The sequence below is a fragment of the Mandrillus leucophaeus genome, unplaced genomic scaffold (genome assembly GCF_000951045.1).
Source record: "Mandrillus leucophaeus isolate KB7577 unplaced genomic scaffold, Mleu.le_1.0 Scaffold124, whole genome shotgun sequence".
Classification (NCBI taxonomy): domain Eukaryota; kingdom Metazoa; phylum Chordata; class Mammalia; order Primates; family Cercopithecidae; genus Mandrillus; species Mandrillus leucophaeus.
This window is the reverse complement of record NW_012100765.1, coordinates 4,780,966-4,808,788: the sequence shown is the minus strand read 5'-3', so window position 1 is coordinate 4,808,788 and position 27,823 is coordinate 4,780,966. Positions and strand designations below refer to the sequence as shown.

Below are 27,823 nucleotides of genomic sequence, written 5' to 3'. Positions count from 1 at the left end.
GACATTGCTGGATAAAATTCATATTACTCTTATGCTCTGTGCTTGTTCATCACCCGACTATTTCAAGGCTCAATATTCTTGTAAAATATAAAGTGAACATTATGCGACTACTCTAACAATAAAATTACTGTGAAAACAAGTCCTCAAGGGGAAAAGGACATAATGTTTCTACTAGACAAGCCACATACTAACATGTCATTCAAACATGTCATTAGAAATGAAAGTTCTAAGCCAGATTAATTCATGAACCAAATAGATATTCCAGGGTAATCTTTAGCATATGGTGTATTAAATCAATCTTGGTAGTCTCTTCCTTCAACACTGGTTTGAGGTTTAAAAACATGGAAAAGACCATGTATTAGAAAGCAGGCCAGTTAAAGACTAATAAAACAATAATAGTTATTATAACCATTATGTTAGTTATATGAGCAATTCTCTCTGAGGGCAAGAGAGTGTGTGTAGCCTCAAACCACAAAGGGTCACACCCTGTGAATGTATACAGATGGTATGTCCCAATGGGGAGATAAAGCATTCTTATCCTTGAGCAGTCTCAGTGGTCTGTGCTATGGTAGGAGGTCCTCTTACTTCTTCCCATCAGGAAGGGCTACTGGATACTATTGCAAATAGGAAGGAAATATGTGGCTAACCAAATATTTATGGTTACTATCCTGTAGACATTCCTATTCGCTATAGCTGGTATCTAATAACGTACTACACTTCCTCCTCCGTATGTATGCTCAGATGCAGAGGCACTGAACTGCACTGCTTCTGAGAATGCCCAGTGGCATAACATTGAAAGAGTCTGAAGAACTGAGTAGAAGGTACTGATGCTGGTAACTCCCAAAGACCCCTGACAGCTTCTCTCCTTAACTGGGTGTGTCGCCAGCTGAACTACTGTGAATCCATGCTTGTGTCCCATACATTATATTCCTCTAACTGTAGGGCTAATTAGATGACCCTTTCAATTCAGAAAGGTCTAATATGATCTCTAGAGTGTGCCAGTGAGGCTTGAGAAAAGTAGTGGACTGTATGCGATGAATAAAATACCTTGTTCTACAATTCTCTTGAAAATCCATGGATGAATGTGTCATAAAAAAACAAAAAAAACAAAAAAAAAACCAAAAACACACACACCTCATTAATGTAATCTTTATCATTCTTAAGGATTTCTCAAAAAAATGATATTGGGTATTACAGGGCAAAAGAAAACAAAGCAAGAAACACCCAGTCACTCCCCCAAGCCAAACAAATAGTAAACCTCAGTGGACATCTTCCATCTTTGAGATGCAGAGGACAGAAGAAGAAGAAAGGGAATGTGGTTACAGAGAGGTTCCTTTCTGAGAGTTCTAGAGCTTATATCTCACCCCACATGCACTGCGTTGTTCTAGTGTCAGTTCAGGACAACTGCTGACCACCAGAAAGACATATTATAACATGACACTGAGATGAAGGGCAGCAGCCCTCTTCTAAACTGAAAAAGCAGCTTCCTAAGACATCAACACCCTGTAAGAAAAGACTGCACTGTCTTGCAACTTTTTACCAAGAAAACGTGAAAAATGTGATGTCCATGTGTTAGTGCTTGAACCCCATTCTTAAGGCATTAGTATTGCTTACAGTCATTTTCTACAGAATCGTGTGTAATCTCAAACATGTGTCAGGCTATGTGTTCCCTATTTGCCAATTATTTAATTAGCTCTGTTTGTTCTTTGAGATACAGGCAACGTAATATTTCTTTACTTCCTGTGTTTCAGAATGAGTGAGTATATGCCAAATATTTTCAAAAGTCTGCAGATGTATCCTATTAATCCATACTGTTTGTTAGGGAAGTATCACTAACATCAGAAGAGAAAGCTTCTCTTCTTGTTATACAGACACACTGCCATCACTGACTTCTACCACACTCGAAAAATCAAATCAAAGCCTAAGAGAACTTAAATGTGAAAAAACATGGGCCACTCAGACATCACGCAATACTAAGGCTTATTATGCTTAAATTTTCCTCTGCATTTTCACGTACGCAATTGGTGAAAATATTATTTTAAAGAAAAGCATTCTCGAATGTTCTCCCTTAAAGTAACCTTAAAGTAATATCTGTATTTATGCATAATAATAAAGGTTTGTGCCTACAAAATGCTGAATTACCATGTCTACCTATTTCCTGAAAGATTATGCATCTTTTTATCATTCTGCTGGTGGATTTTGACGAGTGCATCCATTATATGAAATAAATTTCTAGAAAGCCCTTTCCTGAGTTCTAAAAATCTCATACTTTTGTTTTTAAATTATAGCACTTTTATTATTGTCAAGACCCTAAAATAAGGCCTTATGGTTTTTAACAAGTTAAGTCTATTCTCAGCATACAGAAGTCACCTATTGCTCCACTCTGGCTAGACCAACAAGTGGATTCTCCTGTTCATCCACAAACTAATGACAATGACCAGCTAAAACCAGGCAAAACTCATTCCCACTGAGAGTTGTGGCTAAGCTGTCTACAGCTCATGGAGATAACCACCCCATTTCCTGATATGTCCTTTCCAAGTCATAGTGCCTCTCTCTCAAGAGGACTGTTTTGCAAATCAATCAGAAAAACTTTTTTTTCAAACAGCGCCTAAATATGTTTTCCTCAACTCAAGGTTCTGCTCCACCTTCATACCTTCCTAAAAAAGAAAATTACTCAAACCACAAGTAGACAGGAAATCTGTCATGTAAAAGGATGAATGACCGGTCATCCTTCTTCATAACCAGACCTCATGACTGCAGAAAGGGGCTTTCCATTTGTCAAACCACATTGAAGTGAAATATGCTTTTCTCACTCTTTCAGTTCTGCACTGCTTTCTTTCTTCTTGTTTTTCAAATCTGCCAAAACTGCATTGATAGCTAACAAACTTCCCCATGTGACCTCTGTCTGTAGCTCTCCAAGGTCAAACTGATGCAACATATTTGTAGAAGCTTGGTTAGGAAAAGTTAAAAAAATGGAAACTCTCTCCTCAATTTGCTTCTTAGACACGATAGTGGAGTGGAGAGGCTTCGAGATGGCTTGTCTCAAGTGTGAAATATATTATTGAATAAGCAGAGAGGGCATTATTGAGGCAGAAATTATATTTCCAATGTTTCAAAACACATCTCTCCTCCTTCATGAAAAACGTTCCTACATAAGTGATTCACGCCACTTCCCCAAATTCTACGCACTCTCTAAAGAAAACAAGTACAAAGAGCTAAGAGGACTCAACAGCACCATTATTCTGTTGCGCAATCTTCTCTCAAAGACATACACTGAGTATTCTCCCCACTGACGCTCTAAGAGTGACATTCAGGCCAAGAAAGGAGTTAGTTTGAGCTAGAACCACAGAAAGTGATCACCTGAGAAGTCTGAGGTTTTAATAAGACCCTGGTGCACTAAGCTTGCTGCTCATCTGAACAACAAGGTGTCAAAGCTGGTTCAGAAGCAGGTAGCTATCTCCCCACCAACTCCACCTCTACCCTCCAGGGGCAGCTGGACATCCAGTTCAGTTCATTCCTCGAAGTGGGAATGCTGATCGGGGAACCACCTGTCCTACGGAAAAGACCACAGTGAACATCATGATAAATGAGAGTATGATGGCTCAGTTCATGGGGGCAGCACTCTTTTTGAATCTTAACTTATTGGTAAATGTCCTTGGTAAAAATAAATAAATTAATTAATTAAAAGCAGCAACAAATAATTTCTGGCCACCTGATGCCCAGGCATCTCCTCTCTCATAAGTGAACAAATACTTCTTCCCCTCTGAGGGACTCCACAGTGTCACGTTCTCCAGAAGATTAACCTCATGGAGTTATTATCAGTCACCTGAGAATTTCACATTAACCAGTCCTCGGAAGACAGTGGCACACCATGGATAAAAGCCTAGCACAATGACTGGATTTTTGGGAAGTGGTTGATAACTACCATTAAGAGTTATTCTGCTTTGTAGCTCCTAGTCTCACTAGGCTCGTCTTATGACTTTGTTCACTCTTTTTGAATGTGAAGAACAAGATAGTTTTGGTCTGTTTGAACCCTTGTTCAATCTAATGACTCGCGATGGAGAACGTAGTTAAATTTCAGTGTCTTGTGACCAAAAATACGGTTATGCTCAAGCCAGTGATTTTACTTCTGATTGGTTCATTTGTGTGTTCATTCTGTTATGTGACTAATATTTATTGACTAATTGCTATTCAGTTATGAAAGGGAAAAAGAGGTCCTTGATGATTAAACCCTGACACCGATTGTCGGTATCAGAATTGGCATTTCTGTGACTCACCCATTATACTGTCTGTCCCGTTGGCAGGAGGCGTACAGGAAGAGGTGCTGTAATGGTTTGTGCCACTACGATGGAAAGTGGACATCGGAGGAAGACTGGAATTGATGTCTGCTGAGGAGTGTGATGGATAGCTCTATAGCAAGAAGCAGAAAAAGGTGGCCATATTTAATCATAAGGTATTCAGTGAGTTATTTTCAAATACTTTTCTCACAACTCTCTATTTTACAATGGAGACAGCTATTAGAATTTCAAAATAGCCAAGAATATATCTTGCTTAGATCTGACAGCTTTCATTTTTCAAATAATAAGTTATACAGAAACACAGTTAGCTTGGGTTTGCATCAACTGTGGAGGAATATAATGGCAATGAGGGGCATTGAGAAATGATCACAATCTTGAAATCTGCAGATTACTGTTTAAAATCATCTCCAGGGTTTCAGCGGCATAAAAGACCACTCTACTATTAATTTTTTTGTGTGGCCTGCTGATCAAGTGGAAAAGATTCCACTATATAATGAATAAAACAACATTATGATCCACAGGGCTTATATTACATTTCATCCTGACTTTCTTGAAACTAAATGGCAAAGACTAACCAGTTTCCAATCTTCTTCTTCCCAAATTAAATTATTATTTTTGAACCCCAGCAACAATAAAATTTAGTAAATAAAAAATTTAAAAAGCACTAATGGTTAAATATCTCTCTTACTCATCAATATGTAACCATTGACTATACTGAATTAAATTAGGACCACATGACTTATTTTGGTTTGAGTCCTTTCTTTACATGCCCCACCTATACAAGCAATCCTCATATAGCCGGCAATGAAAGAACAACATCTTTACAGAATCATTTGGTTTAAGACTCTGCTTTGAGTTTAATTATTACATTAGTTTTCCAAATAAGCTGCCTTTCTTGGGTATGCCACAGTGCCTGTAAGGTGGCAAATTAGTTGCAATCTACCCATCTGCTTGGGAATGAACAGATCACTAAAATGGACATAGTAATTTACAAAAACGTGCTGAGCTATTTTGATAAAAAGCAGCTTCAAAAGTTATTCTCATAGGCATCTGAATGTGTTATGTAAAGTATTAAAGCTAAAATATACTTTTTCTTCATATGCAATATATTAATGGACTATGAGGCTTTATTGTATCATTATTGGAAATGCTCTTAAAATTGTTTATTTCAGAATTAGAGATTGAATATGATGCTGATAGTCATGGGTATTTAAAACCCAAGCATTTGCTCAGGAGGAATGAAACGATAGTCTCTTGAGTGTTGCCCTATTTACTCTGTGAGATCCATCTTGAATTCTACCTCTTTCTTGAAGAGTCCCTAACTACCTCCAACTCTTCCACCATCTCTTCTCTCTGGGTCCCTAATGCACTTACATTCTGCACTATGCTCTTTAACACTTAATTATATTTTGCCTTTCATTTCTTGCTCTTTCTAATGTATTTTCACCTATATTGTAAACTATTTAAAGGAATAGAGCTTATAGTTCTGCATCCCACAACCTGCGGCTAACTACTGAACACATAATTATACCATATGCTCAATGAACAATTGGTTAACAGTTAGAATTTAATAAACAGTGGATTGAAGTATAACTTATTTGAGAGCCAACTAGTCTAAGGAAATTAATCTATGTATTAGAGGTAGGATTTTCAATGATACATGAATGTTTTTGAAAATATTACCTCTGGAAAACCAAAACAGCCCAACTTAAAGGACGTCAGTAAAAAAGTTAAGATGATGCCTTTACATCTTTCCAAGTTCCTAAGAATGCCTTCCAAATTTTTAAATTCCATGGACCTCTTTCTTTCCTTGACCCCAAAATTCCTCAGGCTACCTGTTAAACTCACTTCTGCTTGCCACTTAATGAATGCCCCAGGTAGTCCATGGAATTTTCTCCAATGAAAAATAATAGTGGGCTCATTCCATAGTACAGCTAATCTGAAAGCTTAGCAGGGATAGAGCTATTTCTGCTATAGAGGTAAACACTATAAGAAAATGGAGGAAAAGAAACAGAATGTGGAAAAAAGAACAAAAAAACAGATGACGGGTCGGGCGCGGTGGCTCATGCCTGTAATCTCAGCAATTTGGGAGGCCGAGGCAGGTGGATCATGAGGTCAGGAGATCAAGACCACGGTGAAACCCTGTCTCTACCAAAAATACAAAAAATTAGCTGGGCTCGGTGGCGGGCGCCTGTAGTCCTAACTACTTGGGAGGCTGAGGCAGGAGAATGGCGTGAACCTGGAAGGCGGAGTTTGCAGTGAGCCGAGATTGTGCCACTGCACTCCAGCCTGGGCGACAGAGCAAGACTCCATCTCAAACAACAACAACAACAACAACAACAAAGAGATGACTAAGTTTAACTTCACTTCTACACAGTCCTATTCCATGTGGAATTTCTGAAGAACAGACGAACTACAAATCAGTCTGAAATGTACAAAAATCAAAAAAAGAGGAAAAGAATAATAAATATTTAACTAACTATAATAATCAGAAGATGAAACAAAACAAAACAGATAGTCACATTGGTGAGAATCTTTGGGCCCTTTTAACTTTATGTAAAACGGGCAGTAATTTGGGATTTGATGAAGGGTTAATGCTGAGTTCACAGAATAAAAGGAAAAATTAATCCCCATAAAGATGGAAACCAATGAAATCCATGTAAATCAGTTATTTTTAGAGATTCACAGAAAATTAGATGCTGAAATAAACTAATGAGATTTATAACTAGATTATTTTACATTAAAAACTATCTTGAAAACTACTGTCATTCAGAGATGTAATAAATACACCAGAGAATAATGTCTCTTTTAGAGGATTTAGGGATCAACTATAAGAGGTCCTCTTAGTCTCTCAATCCAGCTATTACTGTCTTTCCTGCTTGCTACAAAGGACGTGAGGAGTGTGACAAAGTGTGAGGCTTTACATGCCCACTATTCATTCATTTTAACTTGTGATGCCCAAGAGTAGTGTATTTTGTGTCTATTAACAAAGTAACTGTTGGAAATGTTTCCATTAGTGATATACTGGTTGATAATTCAAAGATTGGAAAAATATAATAACTGGTGCACATAAATAAGAATAAAATCATGCTTTGGGTTTGGGCAGGATTTCGCAACCTTGGCACTACTGAACCTTGGCACTACTGATTTTTTGCTGTGGAAGCTCTCCCGTATATGACGTCATGTTTACCAGCACCCCTAGCCTCTATGCACTGGATTCCAGTAGCATCTAGTCCCTAGTTGTAACAATGAAAATGTCCCCAGATATTGCCAAGCATTCCCCAAAGGGAAAAACTGCCATCAGTTGAGAATTACTGAAGTAAGGGTTTATGTTACAAAAAAATAAAAGACAACAGAACTTCCTTTAAAGGAAAATTCCAGATTCCTAGGACTGTTTCGCCCTGTAGTGCAAAGACCATGCCTAAATCATGCCAGACAGTGAGGACTCTATCCTGTTCTTAAAAAGAACCCTGCCAAGTCATTCCAAACATAAAATCATCTACAACAACCCATTCCAAAGCTTAATCGCAAACTCCATTCATCTGAGTGATTTTGTGTGGGTATCTGTAACACAGTAATGATTAGCTGTGGGATTCTGTAGGACAGGCTAAAACTGTAAAGGGGATTTAAAGACTAAACGTCGGTAACTTGACAGTTGCTACTGAAAGTATGTGGATCTGAAGTTTTATAATTACACATTCTGTTATAACATGGCATAAAGTGATGAAGGCAATGATGTTTTTAAAATGTTTTATCTTTAGAGATAATATCAACTTGGCCAAATTATCCCCCAAATAATCCAGGAACAGCACTTAGCTTTTTCTTAAACTATCCCTTTGTTTAGTATGGGGCTAGCCAGATGCTAAGAATAAAATTATAAGGAACTACCATTATTTTCAACTGAAACGACACCAACTGCTACTGTATATTCAAAGTATTCTCAGTGTCAGATTCTTCTAAGTCACTTCAGTAAAAGATTTTCAGATGGTTAAATACTGCAAGTACAATGATAACTAGATACAATAATTCAATAGTTTCACTAACAGTGGGAAAATTCATTAGTATACGTTACAAGATAGCTTATTCATGTCCCCTTTAAAACAAAAATTCTACTCTCTGAAATCTGTTAACTGATCAGATGAAAAATGAAAATCCTGTGTTTTGTGATAGGTAAATGGCATTGCAAATATAGCTTCTGATATAGCCTATTGGGTTACTACTTCAAAATGCTCTTTTCTCTCTGGTTGATAATACTGTTTTGGTTCTGTAAGACTTTTTCTAAAAGGAATATAGTTGGTTTCCATTTTGAAATTACACTCTTTGTGCATGGAAGCACATTTTAAAGCTGCTTCCCAAGCAGTGAACCGGACTAGGATAAAATCAAATCGCCTAACTCAAAACTCTCAAGAATGACAGGAAAAGAAAGAAACACAGAAGGGAAGAAAAATTAACGTCAAATGGGCAACTCTTAAAAGAACTGAAATTCCAACATGCTGGTATAGTGCCTAAAACTTTTATTTGTAATCAAAACTTTCCTTGCTCATAGGACACATAGTTTTGACTGATGATGAGTTCCCAGAGAATTGGAAAATGATGGTGGAGAAATGAAAATTTTAGCCAAAACGAATTCTAGCAAAATAATAGTTGATATAGTTGACATTTCTCTAAGCGTTCACTCTAATATCTCCAAATAGAAGGTGGGTGAAGAGAAAATTTGAAAACAAGTCATCTGCTATTTACTGGAAATGTGCTGAAATGTGAGATAGTTTGTGATTTACACATTCAGTCTTGGGAGATGATACAAAAAGGCCCATTCCATTTCCATTGTTAGCCTCTCAGGAATGTACAGGCTAATTGACTACTAAGGCATCTCCACCACTAGGAACAACTAAATATGGATTTTCAAGGATATCAGAAATCTTAACTTCTGGAATTTTTTTGATTATTGGAGTAGGATATCAGATCCTGTATATGTACTGGTTAAGCAAAAGAGAGCAAAGACCACATGAATCCAGAATGACTTCCTTTATCAGAACAGAAAAAGAAACCTACGTGTGGATATGAGAAGAAAAAGGGACAAATGCAAGATGAAGAGTAGTGGTGTAAGTATCACCTAGGATCACTGGATTTCCCATATGCTTTCACATTTGTAGGATTTGAGGTTCACATATTAAGCTATGTTCTTGCACAAGGGATTCAAATTTCATCTTATCTGCATCCCAAATCTCACTCAAGATCTAGGCTCTTTCCTCCCTTTAATGACAGACTTAAGTTCAACAGTGGATTCTGGGCTGTGGTGACATTTAAGGCTAGAAGAAAGTCAGTTGAGGTGTTTCCTTCAGGATAAAGAGACATACTATGATAGATGAATGTAGGTGACGGACAGAGTGCAAACGTTTTGTAATGAAAGACTTAACATTCTAGAGCCCAGCAGTTTTCACCTGGAGTGAGGCAAAACACAGTATGAGTGGCAGGCTAGGATGGGAATTAAAATACTGAAAAATGGGAATCTGATCTATGTAGAAACCTCATGCTTTCTCTTACTGATGGAAGTCTACAGAAAATATAAACTTCTTTTTCTGGATACATCACAACAGGCCAAAGCTGACATAAGCCAGTCAAGGGGAAATTAAATGCTCCTGGGTGATGCATATAACCTACTGACCATCACTCTGCCCTCTACAGTACATCCTTTGAAACCACAGATAGCAAAAAATGACCAGGAACCATCATGCTTAAATAAGTATCTATTTATGTACTCAAGGAAGCTGACATTGTGATAAAGAAGGCACAGAGCAAAACACAATAAACAAAAGAACAATGCCAGAGGGAATCTGGAAGGATTTACAAAGGTGATCTGATCCTGTTATGTCTTTGATCACAGAAAGAACACAACTTAAGAACAATGGGTGTGTGCAATTTTTGCACTTATTTGCAGAGTCCTTGTGTACATGCATGGAAAGACAGAGGATGAAGTATAATAAACTAGCTGTGATATTCCCATTATCGTGTACATCTGCCTTACCAAACGTTCATGTGGATGCAGGCTACAGTAGCTGCTGGACTGTGGAATATGAGAAGAGTTGCCCAACATTCCTGCATAGCCAGGCTGATTCATCCCACTGGAGGAGCTCCAAGGGTCACTGCTGTGATGGCCATCTGTAAAGGACAAAGAGAACCATGACTTTCTGAGGCATTCAGCCTTGCCTTATAGAATAGGGTTTTTTCATATACTTGAAAATGACTGCCTGTTGTGTTATTCATCTTTGTGTTTGTTAGCTGATTACATCAGAAGACAGTCATCATTTCTTCCCAAGTGGCTCTATATTGTCAAACAAATATAAACAAAGTGTTCTTGGTAAAAATTCAACTGTAAAAGAACAACAGAGCATACTTCTACCACGAATTATGTCAAGTCAGCAAGGTAATTACTGCTAAAGGAAACATTTCTTAGAAGTCTTCTAACCCTTTTTTCTATGAAAACCAACTAAAAAGTTAAATTGTTCCTAAACTTTGGGGTGAAAAGTATTTGAGAAATTACAAAGTTGACAAGTTTTAAAAGCATATAAAGAAGTATTAATTTTAAAAAATCTTAGGTTGAAAATGTTTAATTTCATTTTTAACATACGCAATAGAATTAAAGTTGGAATTTTAATTATATTATGGCATCAGAGAAGATGAATCTCAAATATATAGTTCCTAGGATATTTTATTTGTATTTTTTGGTGTATAGCTATACAGCTATCTTAAACCTTCAGTAGCAATCCAAAGGGTGCACACATGCACTAGGTGGCTATTATATTACAGATAATTTTGAGAGTCTCTGGATTTTATAAAATGATTTATGAATTATAGAGGTTTAAAATTATATAAAGTATCTTTCAATATGAGGTTAACCTTTTGTTAACACCATTATTAAAAACATCCCTACAGATTTTTTCATTCTCTGGGCCTGTTGGCCTACAGGTTATTATTAATAATTGCTATTGTTTAGGTTTGGTTTCCCAAGCTTAAGGGAAAAGAAGATCTACATTACTGCTAAATTCATTCATTTTTTTCTTTTTTTCAATACTTTAACAAAAAGTATTGAGTACTAGGTATATACCAGGCCATCAGCTGGCTGTTAAATGTATAGCAGATATTGCTTCCTTGAAAATAAGATTATTTTTACCATAACATTTTATTTAATAAAGGCCTATTAAAAAGTTAGGAAATAGAAAAGTTAAATCTGACACTGTATTTCATGAAGCTCTTTCTTAAATCCGGAAGTTAGAATTTTGGAACTGGGCTCATTTCAGATTGGGGGGAACAGTTTGTAGATTCCTCTCTTTAAGAACCATGCAAGCAAAATCATGTCTGTGATTTTGACAACTTCAGAGTTTTAACTAGAAGATGGAAATAGAAGTTAAAAATAAGAGGCCACAGTAGTGAGTTTACAATATGCCCCAGACAGTTTCTGAATGTCTTTCACCTTAATTGCATATTCCTTCAAGTATTGAATTCTCAGGGCACCAAGTAACCCTCTACTGAAGGGAAGTTGATATGGGACAGAACCGTGATGCAACTGCTTCTGTGGCCACGATGTGAAAACACAGGATTTTTAAAAAGTTATCATTCATGTACTTGAGCTTTTGTCCTTAGATTACGAAGGTTTAAATATCACCTTAAATTCAAATATGAAGTTCAAGACCACTAACATTTTAAATAGATGGCACACATGACAAATAAATTGAAAACATATACCACTGAACAAAAGTCTCCTGACAATGTGATACACTGGGTGGCAATGCATTTAGGACTGTTAACATAGAATACTCTGCTTGATGCAGACTTATAAAAATACATATTCTACATAAATTATGCTTTTCACAGTAAATTAATATTTATCACATCCCATGATCTTGGCATAATGTTGTTTTGAAAGAATAGAATTAGACGTGTGCAAATTAATTGTGCTCATCATAAATGTCAACTCAATTTTTTTTGGTTTTTTTTTTTGCTTTTTGGGTGTGCATATGCAGAGAAACAAATTTGTTCCCCATATTTTGGGTGGTCTGCTAGGGAAAGGAGCCTACTGATTTAATCTACCTGGCCTACCCAGCAATGTGCACCCTTTGAGAAAGCCACTTTCCTGGGCAGATAGAAGAAATGTATCCTTCCACCAATTTTTTCAATCAAAATCTGTTTTGTGTAATGGATCCTTGAGTTGCCAATCTCTGTAAACACCTGTAGGACAATATCTCCCACTGCTCACCAAAGAGGGGACTGATGCTGAGGTAGCTACTGTTTACAGCTGAAGGTGATAAGCTTTTTGTCATGGCACAAAACGCACCCAGGTGACATAGCCTGCTGTGTCCCTTTGAGAGTTACACCTAGGATGGGTCACAAAGATAAAGGACTTCTGACATATGAGCTCTATTATGTGTGGAACAACTTCTCTCTATTCCCAAGGGAGCCATTCCACCCAATTTTATAAATTTCCATGGAATTTCACATGTGAACTAACAAACTAAAAGAGCTAACACACTGAAGGGAAGGAAGATTAATATCTTTTAATGAGAACGACTTTGAGTGTGTCCACTATAATCAGGCTGCTTCCCTGGTACTCTCTGCCCCAAATGTGCTCCCCTTCCTGTGACATGGCCCTTCCTAGAGGTGCATAAAGAAAGAAAACCCATGGCCCGTAGACAAGGCTTATACAAATAAGGTTTTCATACCTGGGCAAAAAGAATTAAATTTTTGCACACAGGGGTTCTTGGTAAATTCCTCATCTAAATTCAGGGCATTAACTTGGTAACAAGATAATTACATTAGAAATAAGTGCCACACACATATCAGGATGGAGTCCTTAGGAGCATACTCCAAGTGGTTCATTCTTGAAGTAGCTGCTGTCATTTCAAACATCTTGGTCTTTTTAAATATTTATTTATTTATTTATTTATTTTTTGAGACAGAGTCTCGCTCTGTTGCCCAGGCTGGAGTGCAGTGGCGCAATCTCGGCTCACTGCAAGCTCTGCCTCCCAGGTTCACGCCATTCTCCTGCCTCAGCCTCCTGAGTAGCTGGGACTACAGGCACACACCACCACACCCAGATAATTTTTTGTATTTTTAGTAGAGACAGGGTTTCACCATATTGGCTAGGATGGTCTCAATCTCCCGACCTTGTGATCTACCCACCTTGGCCTCCCAAAGTATTGGGATTACAGGCATGAGCCACTGCACTCGGTCACATCTTGGTTTTTTTTGAGCAGCAGAAAGGTATACACTATCCGTGGCAAGACTAAAAGCTCAGTGTAGGGACACACATCCATGTATTTAAACATACTGGATAATTCCGTATTTTCTATATGTCTTCTCCCCCAAAAGTTGGGTCTTTTATCCTAAACCAGTTACTATGTTGGGACAGAACGTTCACCATGTAATATTCCAGTCTGTGGTAGGTTACTTCATCTTGGAGTCTTGTTCTTTCCTACGAATTAGTAAGTGGATGAAAATTTTACATAAGGTCATACATTAGGCCAACTTGTTCCCAGCTGGCTAAATCCAGGATGTTCTAAACATACATGAAGATGAACCACTTCTAAACTAACAGCTACATCGTCTTGGGGATGGTGAATATGCTGAAATGGTTGGTCATGCGTGGAAGACCAGCAGGAGCATTGGCTCTAAGTGAAGCAGATCAATCTAATCTTAACCCATTACTGCTCAAAGGGGTTTAATTGTAAAGAAAGGCCTAGTACAGTTTTAATTAATAATCAATTTTTAAGGAATTCAATTCATAAGAAGAGTATGACTTCAAAAATTCTACACGTGTCTACTATTCCACTTCTTTTGCCCTATCTGTGACATTAAGTGACCCAGGAAAATGCTACCCTGTGGCCTTTCCCTCAGAAGCAGCAGCATCTTACCTTGCATGAAGAAGGAGCTAGGGAAAGTGCTGGTTGCTGGTTTGGAGGAAGGATAGCCTGGTGAGTCCCTATTGTAGTCGGCAGTGCTTGCTGATGGAGCATAGACCTGAGGAGAAAGAACCAACTGAGTTTTGCTTTTTGCATTGACCAAAGCATCTGAAGCTCCATTCTTTTATAAGAAGTAGGCAGAAAGTGCTACATTTCTACTCTTTCCAGTTTAAATCTGAACAAACCCTAGAAACAGTGCCCTTTCTGAACACACTAAAATAAAACAAAACAAAACAAAACAAAACAAAACAAAATAAAAGCTCAGTGTATTTGTGTGAATAGAAAATAACCAGGTGTGTTATATTCCAGTCGATGTAAACCACGTCTAGCTGTAAATACGCTATATAATGCCCATAGGGTAATCCTGTGAGTCTAAGCACTTCTTTCTTTTTCTTCTAAACACAGATGGTCCATAAGCATGTAAAAAAGGTAAAAACAGAAAGACCTGCATCAAACCTCTTCAAATGGTAGAGTAAAAACTCTACCTTTCAATTAAAAATTTCACTTTTACAGAGAGGAGGTAGGGAGGGGAGGGGGGAGCAGACAGAGAGAGAGAGAGAGAGAGAGAGAGAGAGACAGAGGGAGAGACAGAGAACACAAATGAACTATCCAAACCACAGAAAATGATAAATATATCTTAGAATATTAAATTCCCACCGTGTCAGCTTTTTGCAGAGATGCATGAAAAAGGCCATTAAAAGCCTGGATCTACATAAGACCACCAACAATCAGCGTATGCAAAGGAAGCGGGAGGAGGGAGCCCTCCTTTTTCGTGCTTATTATATTTGTGTGTACAATAAACTTAAAAAGTGTGCCAAAAACCTAATTTACTTACATTCATTTACTAATACTCATGAGACTTGGGAAATCAATTCTTTATAAAAATAGCCTGTGTATTTTCTTGTTTATGTTTTCTTTAAACAGGACAGCATATTAGAAAAGCACAAATTCATAAGGTATAGTTTAACTTCAATTGGTTTTCCCCCTTGCCTTTTCTGCTAAATATAATTTTTTTTAATCCCCATTTTCTTTTGCTCTCAAAGTTCCTCTCTCCAGATGGTCAGAAAGACTGAAACACTGTCATCCTCTTGATGAAAATGGATACCTTCCTGCCTCCATTTTGAAGCAGGCAGCAGCTCACAAAATTGGCAGTAAGCCTACAGTGATATTCACAGGTCACAGTAAAAGGAAAAGAAATTCATCAATAAAAAGGCAAGTGCAGGGTTACCAAAAAATAACTCTGATTTTTTTTACAGTGCACACAGAATAAACACCCCAAGAAAAATTATATAATTGCTCTCAGAACACCATGAATCATAAACTAAGCATTAATACAAGGTTTAGGATTTCACAAAGCATAGGTCCACAGAGACAGATGTGGGAAAATATGCATCTACATCCATACATCAAATAAACGCTACACATGCCCCAAAGTGCCCTTGAAAATTGGGAGGTCCAGGAGCTTTAAAAAAACAAAAACAAACCAGAAAAGCCCACTCACACTTTAGAAAACAGGGATTTTTCTTAAGGCACTAATGGATATAAGCCCTATATTTCATTGGACTTTATTTTGTGATTTTCATCACATTTTAAATGTATAAATGGTGATTTGCTTCTATTTCCAGAGGGCTTACAGTAAGGAAAAAAACTTTTTTGAGTATTTTTAAGAAACAAAGAATAAAACTTTGGCTAGGAATCCAAAAACAAATCAACAATCTAAGTTCTGTCAACCAAATCTCAGAATTTTCTTGAGAACTATTAACTAACAAACAGTTTGTGAATTACTACTAAAGGTATTTAGAGAAGGTCTTGAGAGAAAACTAACAAGATGAAAGAAACATCACGGGAAAAGGGGAAATTGAAAACTGACAGAATGATTGTAGTGTGACTATAATATATCTACATGCTATTAGGCTGACAGCAATCTGTCCTCAGTATTAACATAAGCATAAGCTAAGTGTACTATGGAATATTCCCAAATTTCAGAAATCAATACATTTATTATAAAACTAAAAAGAATCTGTGACCCACATTATTAAATCGCCTTATGTTTTAAAACAAAATCTATTTTTTCTATATACTGTACTTTTAATTGCATATTCTATTACATTATCCTTAAACATATATATCATTATGTCAACACCATTTGATGACACCTAATTTTTTTTTTTTTTCCAATTTGGATAGAATTACTTGGCATTGCTTTTGGAAGACAAGGAAAAATCTTTGGTTAATTTTGGTTATTTACAAGGAGGCTACCTTGACTATGAATTATAATCAAGCTCAAATATCTAAGAGTAGGTCACTTACCCCAAGTTCATAAATATTGGCTGCATGGAGAAGAGTATCTATGGGAAATGTTTTTAGGTTATATTATACTATGCAATTTCTATTCTCCTGCTGTTGTAGCCAATTCAAGACATTTTAGATAAGATGAAACTCTTTGTTAATAGGCAATGGACCACTGTTTGTAGTTTTTTGTATAGACAATTTCTACATATTTTATACATTTTCTTTATATAATAATTTACAAATCAGGTACAATTTTATTCATCTTCCATTTAGATACTTTATCATTCTTATCTCAAAAGTTATTTTCAAGGTAAGATCTCTATATTTTTATTTATATAAATAAATAAATATCACATATAACTATACCTTTTTAGAGAAGGGAACCAACGAATTTTAGTTCAACCTCCCACATTTCAAATATAAGAAAACTCAATAATGAAATGGTCAAAGAAACATTACTCTTATTTTTCACCGTTTGACAGGGTAGTTTTATTTAGAATGGTGACAGAGACATAGATGGCATTTACGAAAACACCATGATCATAATATTCACAGTTCAGTTTATCTCTAATGGTTTAATCTTTCATAACCTGGATGACCAGTAAACTGCTTCATTATTTTTATTTCAGTTAACTCTTTTGCCAATTTCTCAATCAAGCTTTCAAAGTATGGGTTTCAATAAGGTATTTGATATTGACATTACATTCAATAAGAAAAGCTCATATCCATTCAGTTTTTGGTATTATTATTCTAAGTATATAGAAAGTTTAACAACACAATTGTTAAATAAAATAGCTTCATTTAATCAATAGAATAATAACAAACATCCCAGATCTCTTCAAAGAGTTGAAATTATTTTTAATGACTAACACCAGAAAATGAGTCCAATCTAACATGAAATAAAAATCCCAAATTCTAGTACCATGTATTGGAGTGACCCCAATGATGAAATATGAGGAAAATCTAACAAGAAACAAATACCTATCCTTGAATTTTTCTCCAATAATATGCTTAGATCAAGGTGATCACTGGCATTCTGATTTCTCCCACAAGAGTAACTAAAGAAGTGTGAAACTTTTGTTGTCGAAACTGGAAATGGAAAGACTTGGTGAAACTCATAGGTCACAGCCCTTTTAGTAAATTATTTGTTGAGTAAAAGCTTCATGGAAAACTGGTAACATAGTATATTTAATATGCAAAGTTAGCGCCATTATCTCTTCTCTTATAATCCTGAATTTAGCAGACAATCATACATATAGAAACTCTGAGTTTAACAAAACTCTCTAGATAACACAACTTTGAATTGACAAAAGTAAAAAAAGTTTTCATTTTACAGATTTAATTTTTTTTTTGTAATCTGAGAAGTATTACAATGGTACATTAGCTGTTCCATTCAATGTTTCCAACTATTCTTTCTGCACTCATCAAAGAAAAAACAATTTAATTTTTTCTAAATGAAACCTGTGCCTAACAGAAAAGAACAACAAGCAAGCACAGAAACCAACAAACAAAATGAAACAAAGGTATGCCTCCTACTCTTTTCCTTATGAGGCTCTCATTTTTACTGGTCTTGGCATATCAGTTTCACTTATGGACATTTTAAAGTAATAATGATTACTCATTTGTTTAGGGCCTCCTGTGGAACAACTTTGGTGACAGGAGTTCCACACACATTATATCTAACCTTCAAAATGATCACACAAGGCGGATATTATTAATAGTATCTTTCCTATTTCACAAGGCTGACATATCATAAGAAGGTCAAGTGTATTGCCCCAGACCAGCTTGGGTCTGACTGCGAGTTCCACCATTTATTAACTAGGCAATTTTGGACCAGTTACTTTTAACTCTGGTCTTCGGGTTCCTGCCTGTAAAGTGGAAATGACAATGCCTGCTCTGCAAAGTTCTTGTGAGAATGAGATGGTATAATGTGTGTAAAGAAACTGGAATGGAAGCTGGCACAGATTAATCATACAAAAAACATCAGACATTAGTACTGAAGTCTTGTTGCCATTGTTTTTATTATTTGGACAAATGTGACTTAGGAATGTTAAGCTATCTTTCCAGGTTACACATTTTTCCAGGGGTAAAGCAAGGATGTGAACTGATCATCAAAGTCTATGTTCTTTCCATTAAAAAAAATTCCTCGCTTTTAAAGGGCAAAAAAGGTAAAGAAAATCTATTTTAAGCTACTAACACGAGGCTATACTTGAGTCACAGTTTATAGAAATAGTCTTGTGGGGTCTGATAATGACCTTTTAAGAAAACAAAATGTCAGCCAGGTGCGGTGGCTTACATATGTAATCCCAGCATTTTGGGAGGTTGAGGTGGGCGGATCATGAGGTCAGGAGTTCGAGACCGGCCTGGCCAACATAGTGAAACCCCATCTCTTCTAAAGATACAAAAAAACATTAGCCAGGTGTGGTGGCGGGCACCTGTAATCCCAGCTACTCGGGAGACTGAGGCAGGAGAATCGCTTGAACCTGAGAGACAGAGGTTGCAGTGAGCTGAGATCGTGCCATTGTACTCCAGCCTGGGCAAAAGGGCAAGATTCCATTTCAAAAAAAAAAAAAGAAAAAAGAAAAGAAAATGCCATAATGCATGTTATGGTGAAATCAAGTACATGTTAAGTAACCTGCTGCTTCCTGAAGGGCAAACCTTAACTCCGAGGAAATAAAGAAAAGTGGCTTCATATCACATCACCGTATGTGGTTGGGTGGTAGCCAACTGATTGCCCAGTAGACCTTTACTACTTCTCCACATTACTACCCCTTCGTGATTCTGCCAGTACCATCTGAATATATAATTTCCAAAGAAAAATCAGTTCAGAATCACTGAAACATTGTAATTGAGGCTTTCAGACCCTTCAAGAGAGTTACTGTATGTTCCATGGAAAGCAGAAAACAGCAAAGCAGAATTGTGCCACAGACGCCAAAGTACTAGCTAGGCTCATTCAGTAACTCAGGCCTTGGGAAAGTTCAGAAATATTCCCAACTGCGACAGTTAAACACTCAAATGCCAAGAGTTTACTGTGTGCCACTGATGTCCACAGAACTACCCTTATGCTTTGATGCTTCTCTCACCATCTATTGGGAAAACATACTTTAGGTGATTAGCTTACTATTCAAGAAACTGGGTTGGACCCTCAACTCTTAATAATTTTTGAAGGACATAGGTCTCAGAAAGAAAAATGAATGGTTCCAGTGCAGTGATACGTCCATATTCAGAAGAGTTAAGAAGGACCCTGTAATTGTCCTATGTGACCAAGATAAAGACATTGCTAGCTAACCCATAAACAAGGAGAAGATGTACTCAGAAGAGACAGCCTCCAGACAGTACATATACAGATTTGGCAGGAAACTAGAAATCACCCAGCTCTGGAGTCTGACCTATTAGGTTCAAATTCCAGCTCTCACAATTCCTTGCAAGGACATAACAAAGCAATTTATCTCTCAGAACCTCAGTTATCTTATTTGTCAAATGAACCATTGTTGTGAGGATTAGGGATAATATATGTCAAGCATAATTCCTAATCTGTCATGGGCACTCAATAAATAGGATTATTAATTCTATCTCATAAGAGGCACTCATTACTTATAATTATTTTTAACAATGGGTCTAGAAAGCTGCTGTCCAACTGGCAGTCATTAGTAATATGTAGTGATTTGAATCAAACTCAACCAAAGTTAAGTAAAATTAAATGTTCTGTTCCTCAGTCACAGTAGCCATATTTCAAGTTCTCAACAGCACATGCAGTCACTGGTTACCATACTGAACATCACCAACATAGGACTTTCCCATCACCACAAAAAGGTGTACTGGGGAGTCCCAGTGTAGAGCCATGTTCATCCAAGAGGAAGGCACTGGGCCATGTTTGCCACTCACTGTCAGTAAGCCTAACTCATGTAAGTAAGCTATCACAGTAAGCCTAACTCATGTAAGACTTGCTGTTCCTTTAGGCTGGGAAAGCAGGAACTGTTCTGGAGTGCTAGTGGGAGAGGCAAGTTCTAGGTATCCCTGCTAGGCATGTAACTGCTGTTCAATAAATGTTGACTGTAATGAATGGCAGGATACTGAGATCTTAGCTTTATTTATTATATTTAGAGTCCTTCGTACTATTGCATATTTCTTAAAGTCTTTTTTTCTAACCATCTGCCAAAATACTTGCAAGTTGTGCCAAACAACACACCATGAAAGAGTATCTATGACCCCAGGTTTCTGGATATGTAAGAAGTAAAAGGAAGAAACTCTTAATCTGCAATTTAGACCTTGGCCTCTAGCGTCTTTGACAAAAAAATTACAGTTAGACATGGTGTGATCACTTTTTATGGACAATAAAAGCTGAATATATTTTTAGCTTTTTTTTCTGCTGTAGTGTTTACAATACTGATAATTGTAATTATCAGTATAATTGGGTCTCTCTATTCCATATTCTTTCTTTGTTTTAGTACTATTAGTCAAAATCTTTTTCTAGCTTTTTTGTTCAGACCTCCCTTTCTCTTTCATGTTACTTTCACATCTGCTGCCTTCTGTCTTGCCTCTTGGCATCATCTTTTTAAAGCTCAAATGAGTTCAACTTCGTTTTGTAAAGGAGTCAAAGGAAGAGGTGAAAGGACTTACCCCAGGGCCTGGACAGAGCCCAGGTTCCTGACTTCTCTGCCAGTTTTCCTGGCATTCTCCTTCCTAAAATCTTTCCTAAGTCGCTAACTTAAAGATTCCAATGGGCAGTCAAACGGCATGAAAGATTAGTTAAGAAATGCAAGAAGTAGAGTTGTGTAATGGCAGTTAATCATACTCAAAGGCACAGGACAGTGCAGGTGAACAGTCCAAGACTGCAAACAACCAAAAACCAAACCAAACCACAGGATTTAAGTTCATTCACCTCCCATATTTTCAGTATTATCAAGTCAAGGAATATTTACTAACGGAGGAAGAAGAATCCTCCTTCATGCCCAAGTGATGGTTAAAGGGCGATTTCCATTATCAAATAAACAGGAAATGTGCTTAGAAATAACACATACATGTCTTAAGTATGTTGACAAATAGGAGGATATTTCTTATAAATGGAAACATTTTACCGGTATAAGCTGTTAAAATTGTGACACTTTTACTCCATCTAAATCAGTTGGAGTATTTAAAAGAATTAATCAAGTAGTTCTAAGTGCCCCAAAATAATTCATGGTAAGAAGACTTTTACTCCTCAAATTCTCTTTTTTGGTAGTCTAAAAAAAAGAGTATTTCACAACTATCAAAAAGTGTAAAATGTACCATTTATATGTATGATTTTCATATTTTATTTTTACTAACTGAGCAATGACCCATCTTCCCTCTACCAGGACACACCACAAAAACCTACGAAAAAGAATATACATATTTCCCCAAAAAGAAATTCCCTGAGCATCTTACTATATTTAGAACACAAATCACTTCAAATATACATCCATATCTATACACCCCATCACAAAAATCATATAATTTTCTCAGCTTCTAAATATCAGCTGAGTCATTATTCATTCATGAGCACATTAAACCTGAGGCTAAATCCTGTAAGTGAATTTCAGCCAAGAGGTGTTTTTCCCTTCTCATCCACCAAATTTCCTTTCCCGTTTTAGGAAGTCGCAAAACGGTAAGAATTTCAAGCTCCTTCCTTGTTTGTAACTGTCAATCAAATTACAGAACGGAAAAACATCAAGAGGATCCAGGAGACGGCACCAGGAAGCAGCAGGGACCTGGGCGATCCACAAAGGAGCACGAAAGGCCTGAGCAGGCAGGGATGGCCAGAACACAGCTCTGTATTTCTCTACCAGTGCACTCAGCCTGCAGCAAGCTCAGCAAAGGCACAGTAAAAAAAAGTGAGCTGTGCCGATTTAAGTGCGTGCCTTCTGTGTGCAAAGCACGAAACCCTGGCGTTCTTCGTGGCTAGGCAGCCCTGCCTTGTAATTTCTTCTCTTCAATCAAAAGTCAACAATATTCGCTTACGTTTTTCATATAGCTGGCTGCAGTATATTTTTCAAATTGAATTTCAAACTCTAAACAAAAATGAGTCGGTAGCCTTTGACATGTATAGAAATTTCCAAGGGGGAAAAAACACTGCTTCAATTAAAACAAAAGAATTTAAGACAGAACCACTAATAATTAGAAAGAATAATATGACAAATTAAATCTGCAGAGTGGCTCATTATTTTGGAAGTATTTTCAGTGAGTTATTATTCCAACTCTGAGACAGCAAAACTGCCAGGAGAGATGTCAGTGGGCTCACTCTGCTATGACGTCATAGTGATGTTATAGCTATAGAACATTTGAGATTTAAGCTATTTTCCCCATTATCTTACTGAATTCCTGCAGCCATCCCAGTGACATATGCAGGGATCACCCATGAGAAAAACAGAAAATAAGTCATTTTCAGAAAAGAAGTCATTATTTATATCGTTTACACCCATCAGCTCTATTGCAGCCAAACTGTACATATACTCATTTTGCTTACATACAAACCCTTTTGTTTCATTATCATCCCAATTTTATGGCTAAGGGATCTGAGGCACAGAGAGGTTAAGCAACTTGCTTAAAGTCAGGCAGCTAATAAACTGGCAAAACTAAGATTCAAAACCATGTAGTCTTGTTTTGGAGTCTGAGTTTTTAAATACTACAACAGTATCTCCTGGTAACTAAGAATTCTCTCCGTGGTGCTCATGGACTCCTACCACAACCCAGCTTTGTAGAGTCCTAGGTCCCCTATACTGCCTGGCCATTTAGCAGCCTAGAGCTGTTTTGCCCATAGAGAAGAACACAAGGTCATCTCAGTCAGGGCAGCACAAAGGAGGTTCTTGTGTGTTACTGCAAGAAGCAGGACCATTCATCTGTCTTCCAGACATGAAGTTGAGCTCAGATGCAACAGGTATTAAAACACTTGTTGAATACTACTAGAGATGGAGAGAGGTGAAGTAATTGGCTGAGAGTTACACTAGGGTTTAGTGGTGAAACCAGACCCATGACTAGATACCAGCACACTAAACTCAACTGATTAAAAACCACCAGATTATTATCTGAAGTATTAAAGTGAAGTATGAATACAGTCTTGTCTATGCGTACTAGCCTCTGGCTCCAAACACTTCTTTTTATTTTTACACCTGCATTTCTCTTGCTCTTGGCAATAACTGAGCAACATTCTGTGTTTCCTATTACTTTCAACATGGTGTATCAGAGGAATGCCCACTGCCAACATGATGAGTACCTTGGCCCTAGCTGAGAGTGCCTTAAACTGATTAAGTTACACCTGGCTAAAGATCTCTTGAAACACTTAATTGCTTAAAATTTGGTCCAGGTGAAACCCTGACTTCTTCCTGGTTACACTCCTTATGTTACTTATTCATGTGGGAGTTGGCTTCATTACCAGGCTCAGGGTTGGCACAGATAAAAGACTGCGGATGCTAAGCACATCACAACTCTAATATGTTCTAAACACCTAACTAACTTGTTTCCAAACTTTTATTTACCAAATGCACTGATGTGCATGTGAAGAAAGTCAAGGTAATGTTAAGGAGAACCTGATATATTATTTCAATTAACCATTATTGCTTCTGGTTATCTTAAATCTTAAACAGATGTGACTAAATTATTTTTATCTCTGTTTACACCTATCATATCAAATTCATGATTGTCAGTTATGTCTAATAGATCATCTCCCATCTCAATACTTTCTCCCCCTTTAGCAACCAATTGCTTTTTGTTTTAGATGATGACTACTGTTTCATTAGGAGGTGTTGGAACATCAAAATAGATTTGGTTATATCTGCCAAAAAATAGCTTTGTGATCTCTGAAAGCACTGTTTTATCCATTAAATGAGGGCAGCACGTCTTCCAGATGAAAACAAATTCTATGACTTTACAATAAAGACAGAAATTAATTTTAGGTTTACTCCAATGTTGATTGTTATTTCTTCTATACCCTATTCTACACTAAGAAGGCCTGCTAAGGATAGCCAGTTGCAGAAACAATAAGGTAAAAACAGCATTACCTTAAAAAAAAAAAAAAAGTGCAGGTGTGCTTGGGCAAATGTGTATGTGCATGTAATGCCTGGCACAGAATAGGTTCAAAACTTTACTAAGTGCATGCATGCATGAATGAATAAACACACCACACACGAGATACACGTCAAACTAAGAATAACATCATAACACAGAGAAAGATAAACATTCATTGGTTCTGCCAAAATAGACTTTAGTGCATTCCACTTCTCTAATGTGTTTAGGGCTGAGCTTTCTTTAGAAAATGGAATTACCTATAATGGTCCTAAAGATTTTAAGAGCACCATTCCCCACCCTTTCCCTTTGAACTCTAGTCCACAGGTTGATGCCTGAAGCCTAAAGCTGACATGCTTAAGAAAGGACTTAAGCTCAAATAAATTTAGATGCGATTGGAGTGAACAAGTTAATTTCATTGCTGCAGACTTTTGTCAAGGTATATTACCAAGAGGGGTAAAAGCCTACATCCCTGGAAGAGTTTCCACAGTCACAAACCCACTTTTCATCACATCTCCAATCACTCCCTGTCTTTGGGAAATGCTGTCACAGTTCGTTAGCAGTAATTACACTTCAGTTCAATGAAGTCTCAGATCTTTTTCCAATAATCAATTTTTAGAAAGCATTTTTGGAAAGCAGAGAAGGTATGAGGGTACTGAGAGGGTGTTAAAAGAAGGGAAAGCAGTACAAAGAAAAATGCTAACTACATTATAGTTTGACCTTTTGCACACAACCCTAAAGGCGCTCTTCTTATTTCTGTAGTCCCGAATGTCTTTAGTGCTGTGTTTGTACCTAATAAGCACAGACAGCCAAAAAGTCATCATTCTTAAGTACTTATTCCTTCCCAGGAAGCAAGAGCAGTCAGGAAGAAAGTTGCATGAGACACAAGCAGAAAGTCACACTTTGAAGAGTCGACATTCAAGCAATGAAAAGACAGTGAGGCCAAGATTTTAACAGACATAAAATGATAATAATAATACTCAAAGAAACATTTCACAAAAGAAAATACACAGGTACTTCTCTAGATATATTCCTTGGTCTTGAATTTAATTATGTAAAGGAAATTTGACAAAATTCTACCATTAGTCATTATTAAAAGTTCCTATCTTCATAGTATTTTAAATCAAAAGGACTTTTCTCATCCATTATCTTCTTTAATCCTCATTTTGAGATGGATTATCTATCCAAGTGGTCAACCACGCTACCCATCTTATACATTCGGGAACATAAGCTTGGAGTGGGTTAAGTGCTTTCCTTTTGCCATGAGTCACATGACAGAGTAAGGGCAGGAATGGGGTTATAACCTAGGTCTTTTCACTCGAAATCCTCAGTCAGAAGTTAGCACTTGATCAGAATATCCTCCCAAATCACCTACTGTCTAAGGAATCTGGTGGACAACTTCTCATATTTGTTAAAGATATCTAATAGTGCTAAGTAGAGTTATAAATGAATGCTGCTGTGCTTTGAAGCATCAAACTTAACTCTGGGTGCTTTAAACAGATGCCTTCATCTTCTGCTTACCAAGAGAATTGTTATGAACAGCGAGTTTCCAATCTGGTGAAGTTTTGAACAGGAATCACTGCCATGGTACACTGTAAAATTGTTACCCCATCTTCCCTTTCATAAAGCTGGAAAAAAGTATGAATTATCTTTTTTCTGTCAAAACATACGGCCCTAACTACTTTCAACTGAAAACAAAAGCATGAAATAATTACCAAATGTATGACTCTGTGGCACAGATTGAAATGAAAAAAGTAAGTATGCAAGTTGTCAACATCTATGTCCAATCAGATGCTTCTCTGTCTGTTACCCACTCAAATGCCCACCCTCTTCCCTCATGCCCAGGGCAAACTTTTAGGTAAAATCAACCAGCAATATTTCACTAATTTAACTCAGAGCAGAGCTTTTAGCTAGCACAAGGCTAGGTGCTTTGGTAAATTACATACAAAAAATTAGAAGGGCAGAATTTTCACTAGGAACTAGTTGGGAGATTTATGATGTACAACGAGCAACTAGAAAATGTGATAAAGTGAGTCGTCTTTTGTACAAACCATATGTGCTAAAGAAATGTAAAGGAAGTTATCCTATAGGGTTATTCAAAAATATTTCTTAAAGGAGGCGAAAGATTAAGAAGGGCAATAATATTCCTGAAATAGGACCGGAAGAAAAAATGATCAACAATAATTAGTTCATGACTTCAGGCATATTTAAAACATAATTGAGTTGGCTTTCTCTAAAATTTTAGGTATGTTTTCATTTGATCGAATTTTTTCTTAATTCAAAAAAATGTGCTACTGGCTACCTCAAATATTCTTCCGGAATGAGGAGGGCATAAATAAATGTGAACAACAGCAATTTCTTTAACAATAAAAATTATAGTAAGAATGACCCTTTCATAATTCTTTCCAAGAAATGTAAACTTTGTTAATTAAATTACTTTGTTCAATAATTTTGGATTTTCAAAAACAGAAATGTAAAACCCAGATGACTGCTTAAAATTAAGAGAAGCAGTTTAAAATTCTCAGCGTTGATGAAATTAATGAGAAAATGTCTTTACAAGAAGAGCAGCAGTTTTACACAACAAAAGGCTCCGTCGTGTAAAATCCAAAAAAGATTTCTGTCTTCTTTGTCTTCCTTGATAAATTAGCATCTAGTGAGAATTTAAGAGAAATATACAGAAAGGTTAAAAGAAGCAAGGAATGTTTCCTATTTTTCTTTTTCCTGGCAGAGAAACATTCATTAAAATAGATAGTTCTTTGTTTACATAATTAGGAAATATTAGGTCCTATGTCTGGAACTTCCTAATCTATAAATAGACATAAATGAATATGTGTGTGTATATATACACACACAAATATGTATGTATATGTATGTATATGTGTATATGCATATGTATATACACATATATGTATACATACATGTATATACACATACACACATCCGTTTATACACATTATGCATCTATATTTACACATTATTTACACACATTATACATACATACATATGTGTGTGTATTTTTAGCGTGTATGTGTGTGTATGCCTGTGTGTGTATATAACATCAAAATTAAAGGTTTATAAAGCATAGAAGTAGGGGGATGGGAAGGAACTGCTTAATGGGTACAGTTTCCTTCTGGGCTGAGGAAAATGTTTTGGAATGAGACAGATGTAGTGATTGCTCAACATTGTGAATGTACTAGATATTACTGAATGGTTTACTTCAAAGTGGTTAATTTTACATTATGTGACTTTCACCTCAAT

General features: G+C 36.7%; 1 protein-coding gene across 13 annotated transcripts in view; it reads right to left on the bottom strand.

Moving 5' to 3' along the window:
- TCF4 (transcription factor 4) overlaps nucleotides 1-27,823 on the bottom strand; it is a 479,608-nt gene that overhangs the window by 40,218 nt on the left and 411,567 nt on the right. For all 13 annotated transcript variants that reach the window (XM_011971719.1, XM_011971721.1, XM_011971720.1 and 10 more), the window contains 3 exons: nucleotides 14,207-14,312; nucleotides 10,324-10,457; nucleotides 4,278-4,410 (listed from right to left, as the gene is read on the bottom strand). In XM_011971719.1, coding sequence (XP_011827109.1) covers nucleotides 4,278-4,410; nucleotides 10,324-10,457; nucleotides 14,207-14,312 — 373 coding nt within the window. The remainder of the gene's footprint in view (nucleotides 1-4,277; nucleotides 4,411-10,323; nucleotides 10,458-14,206; nucleotides 14,313-27,823) is intronic.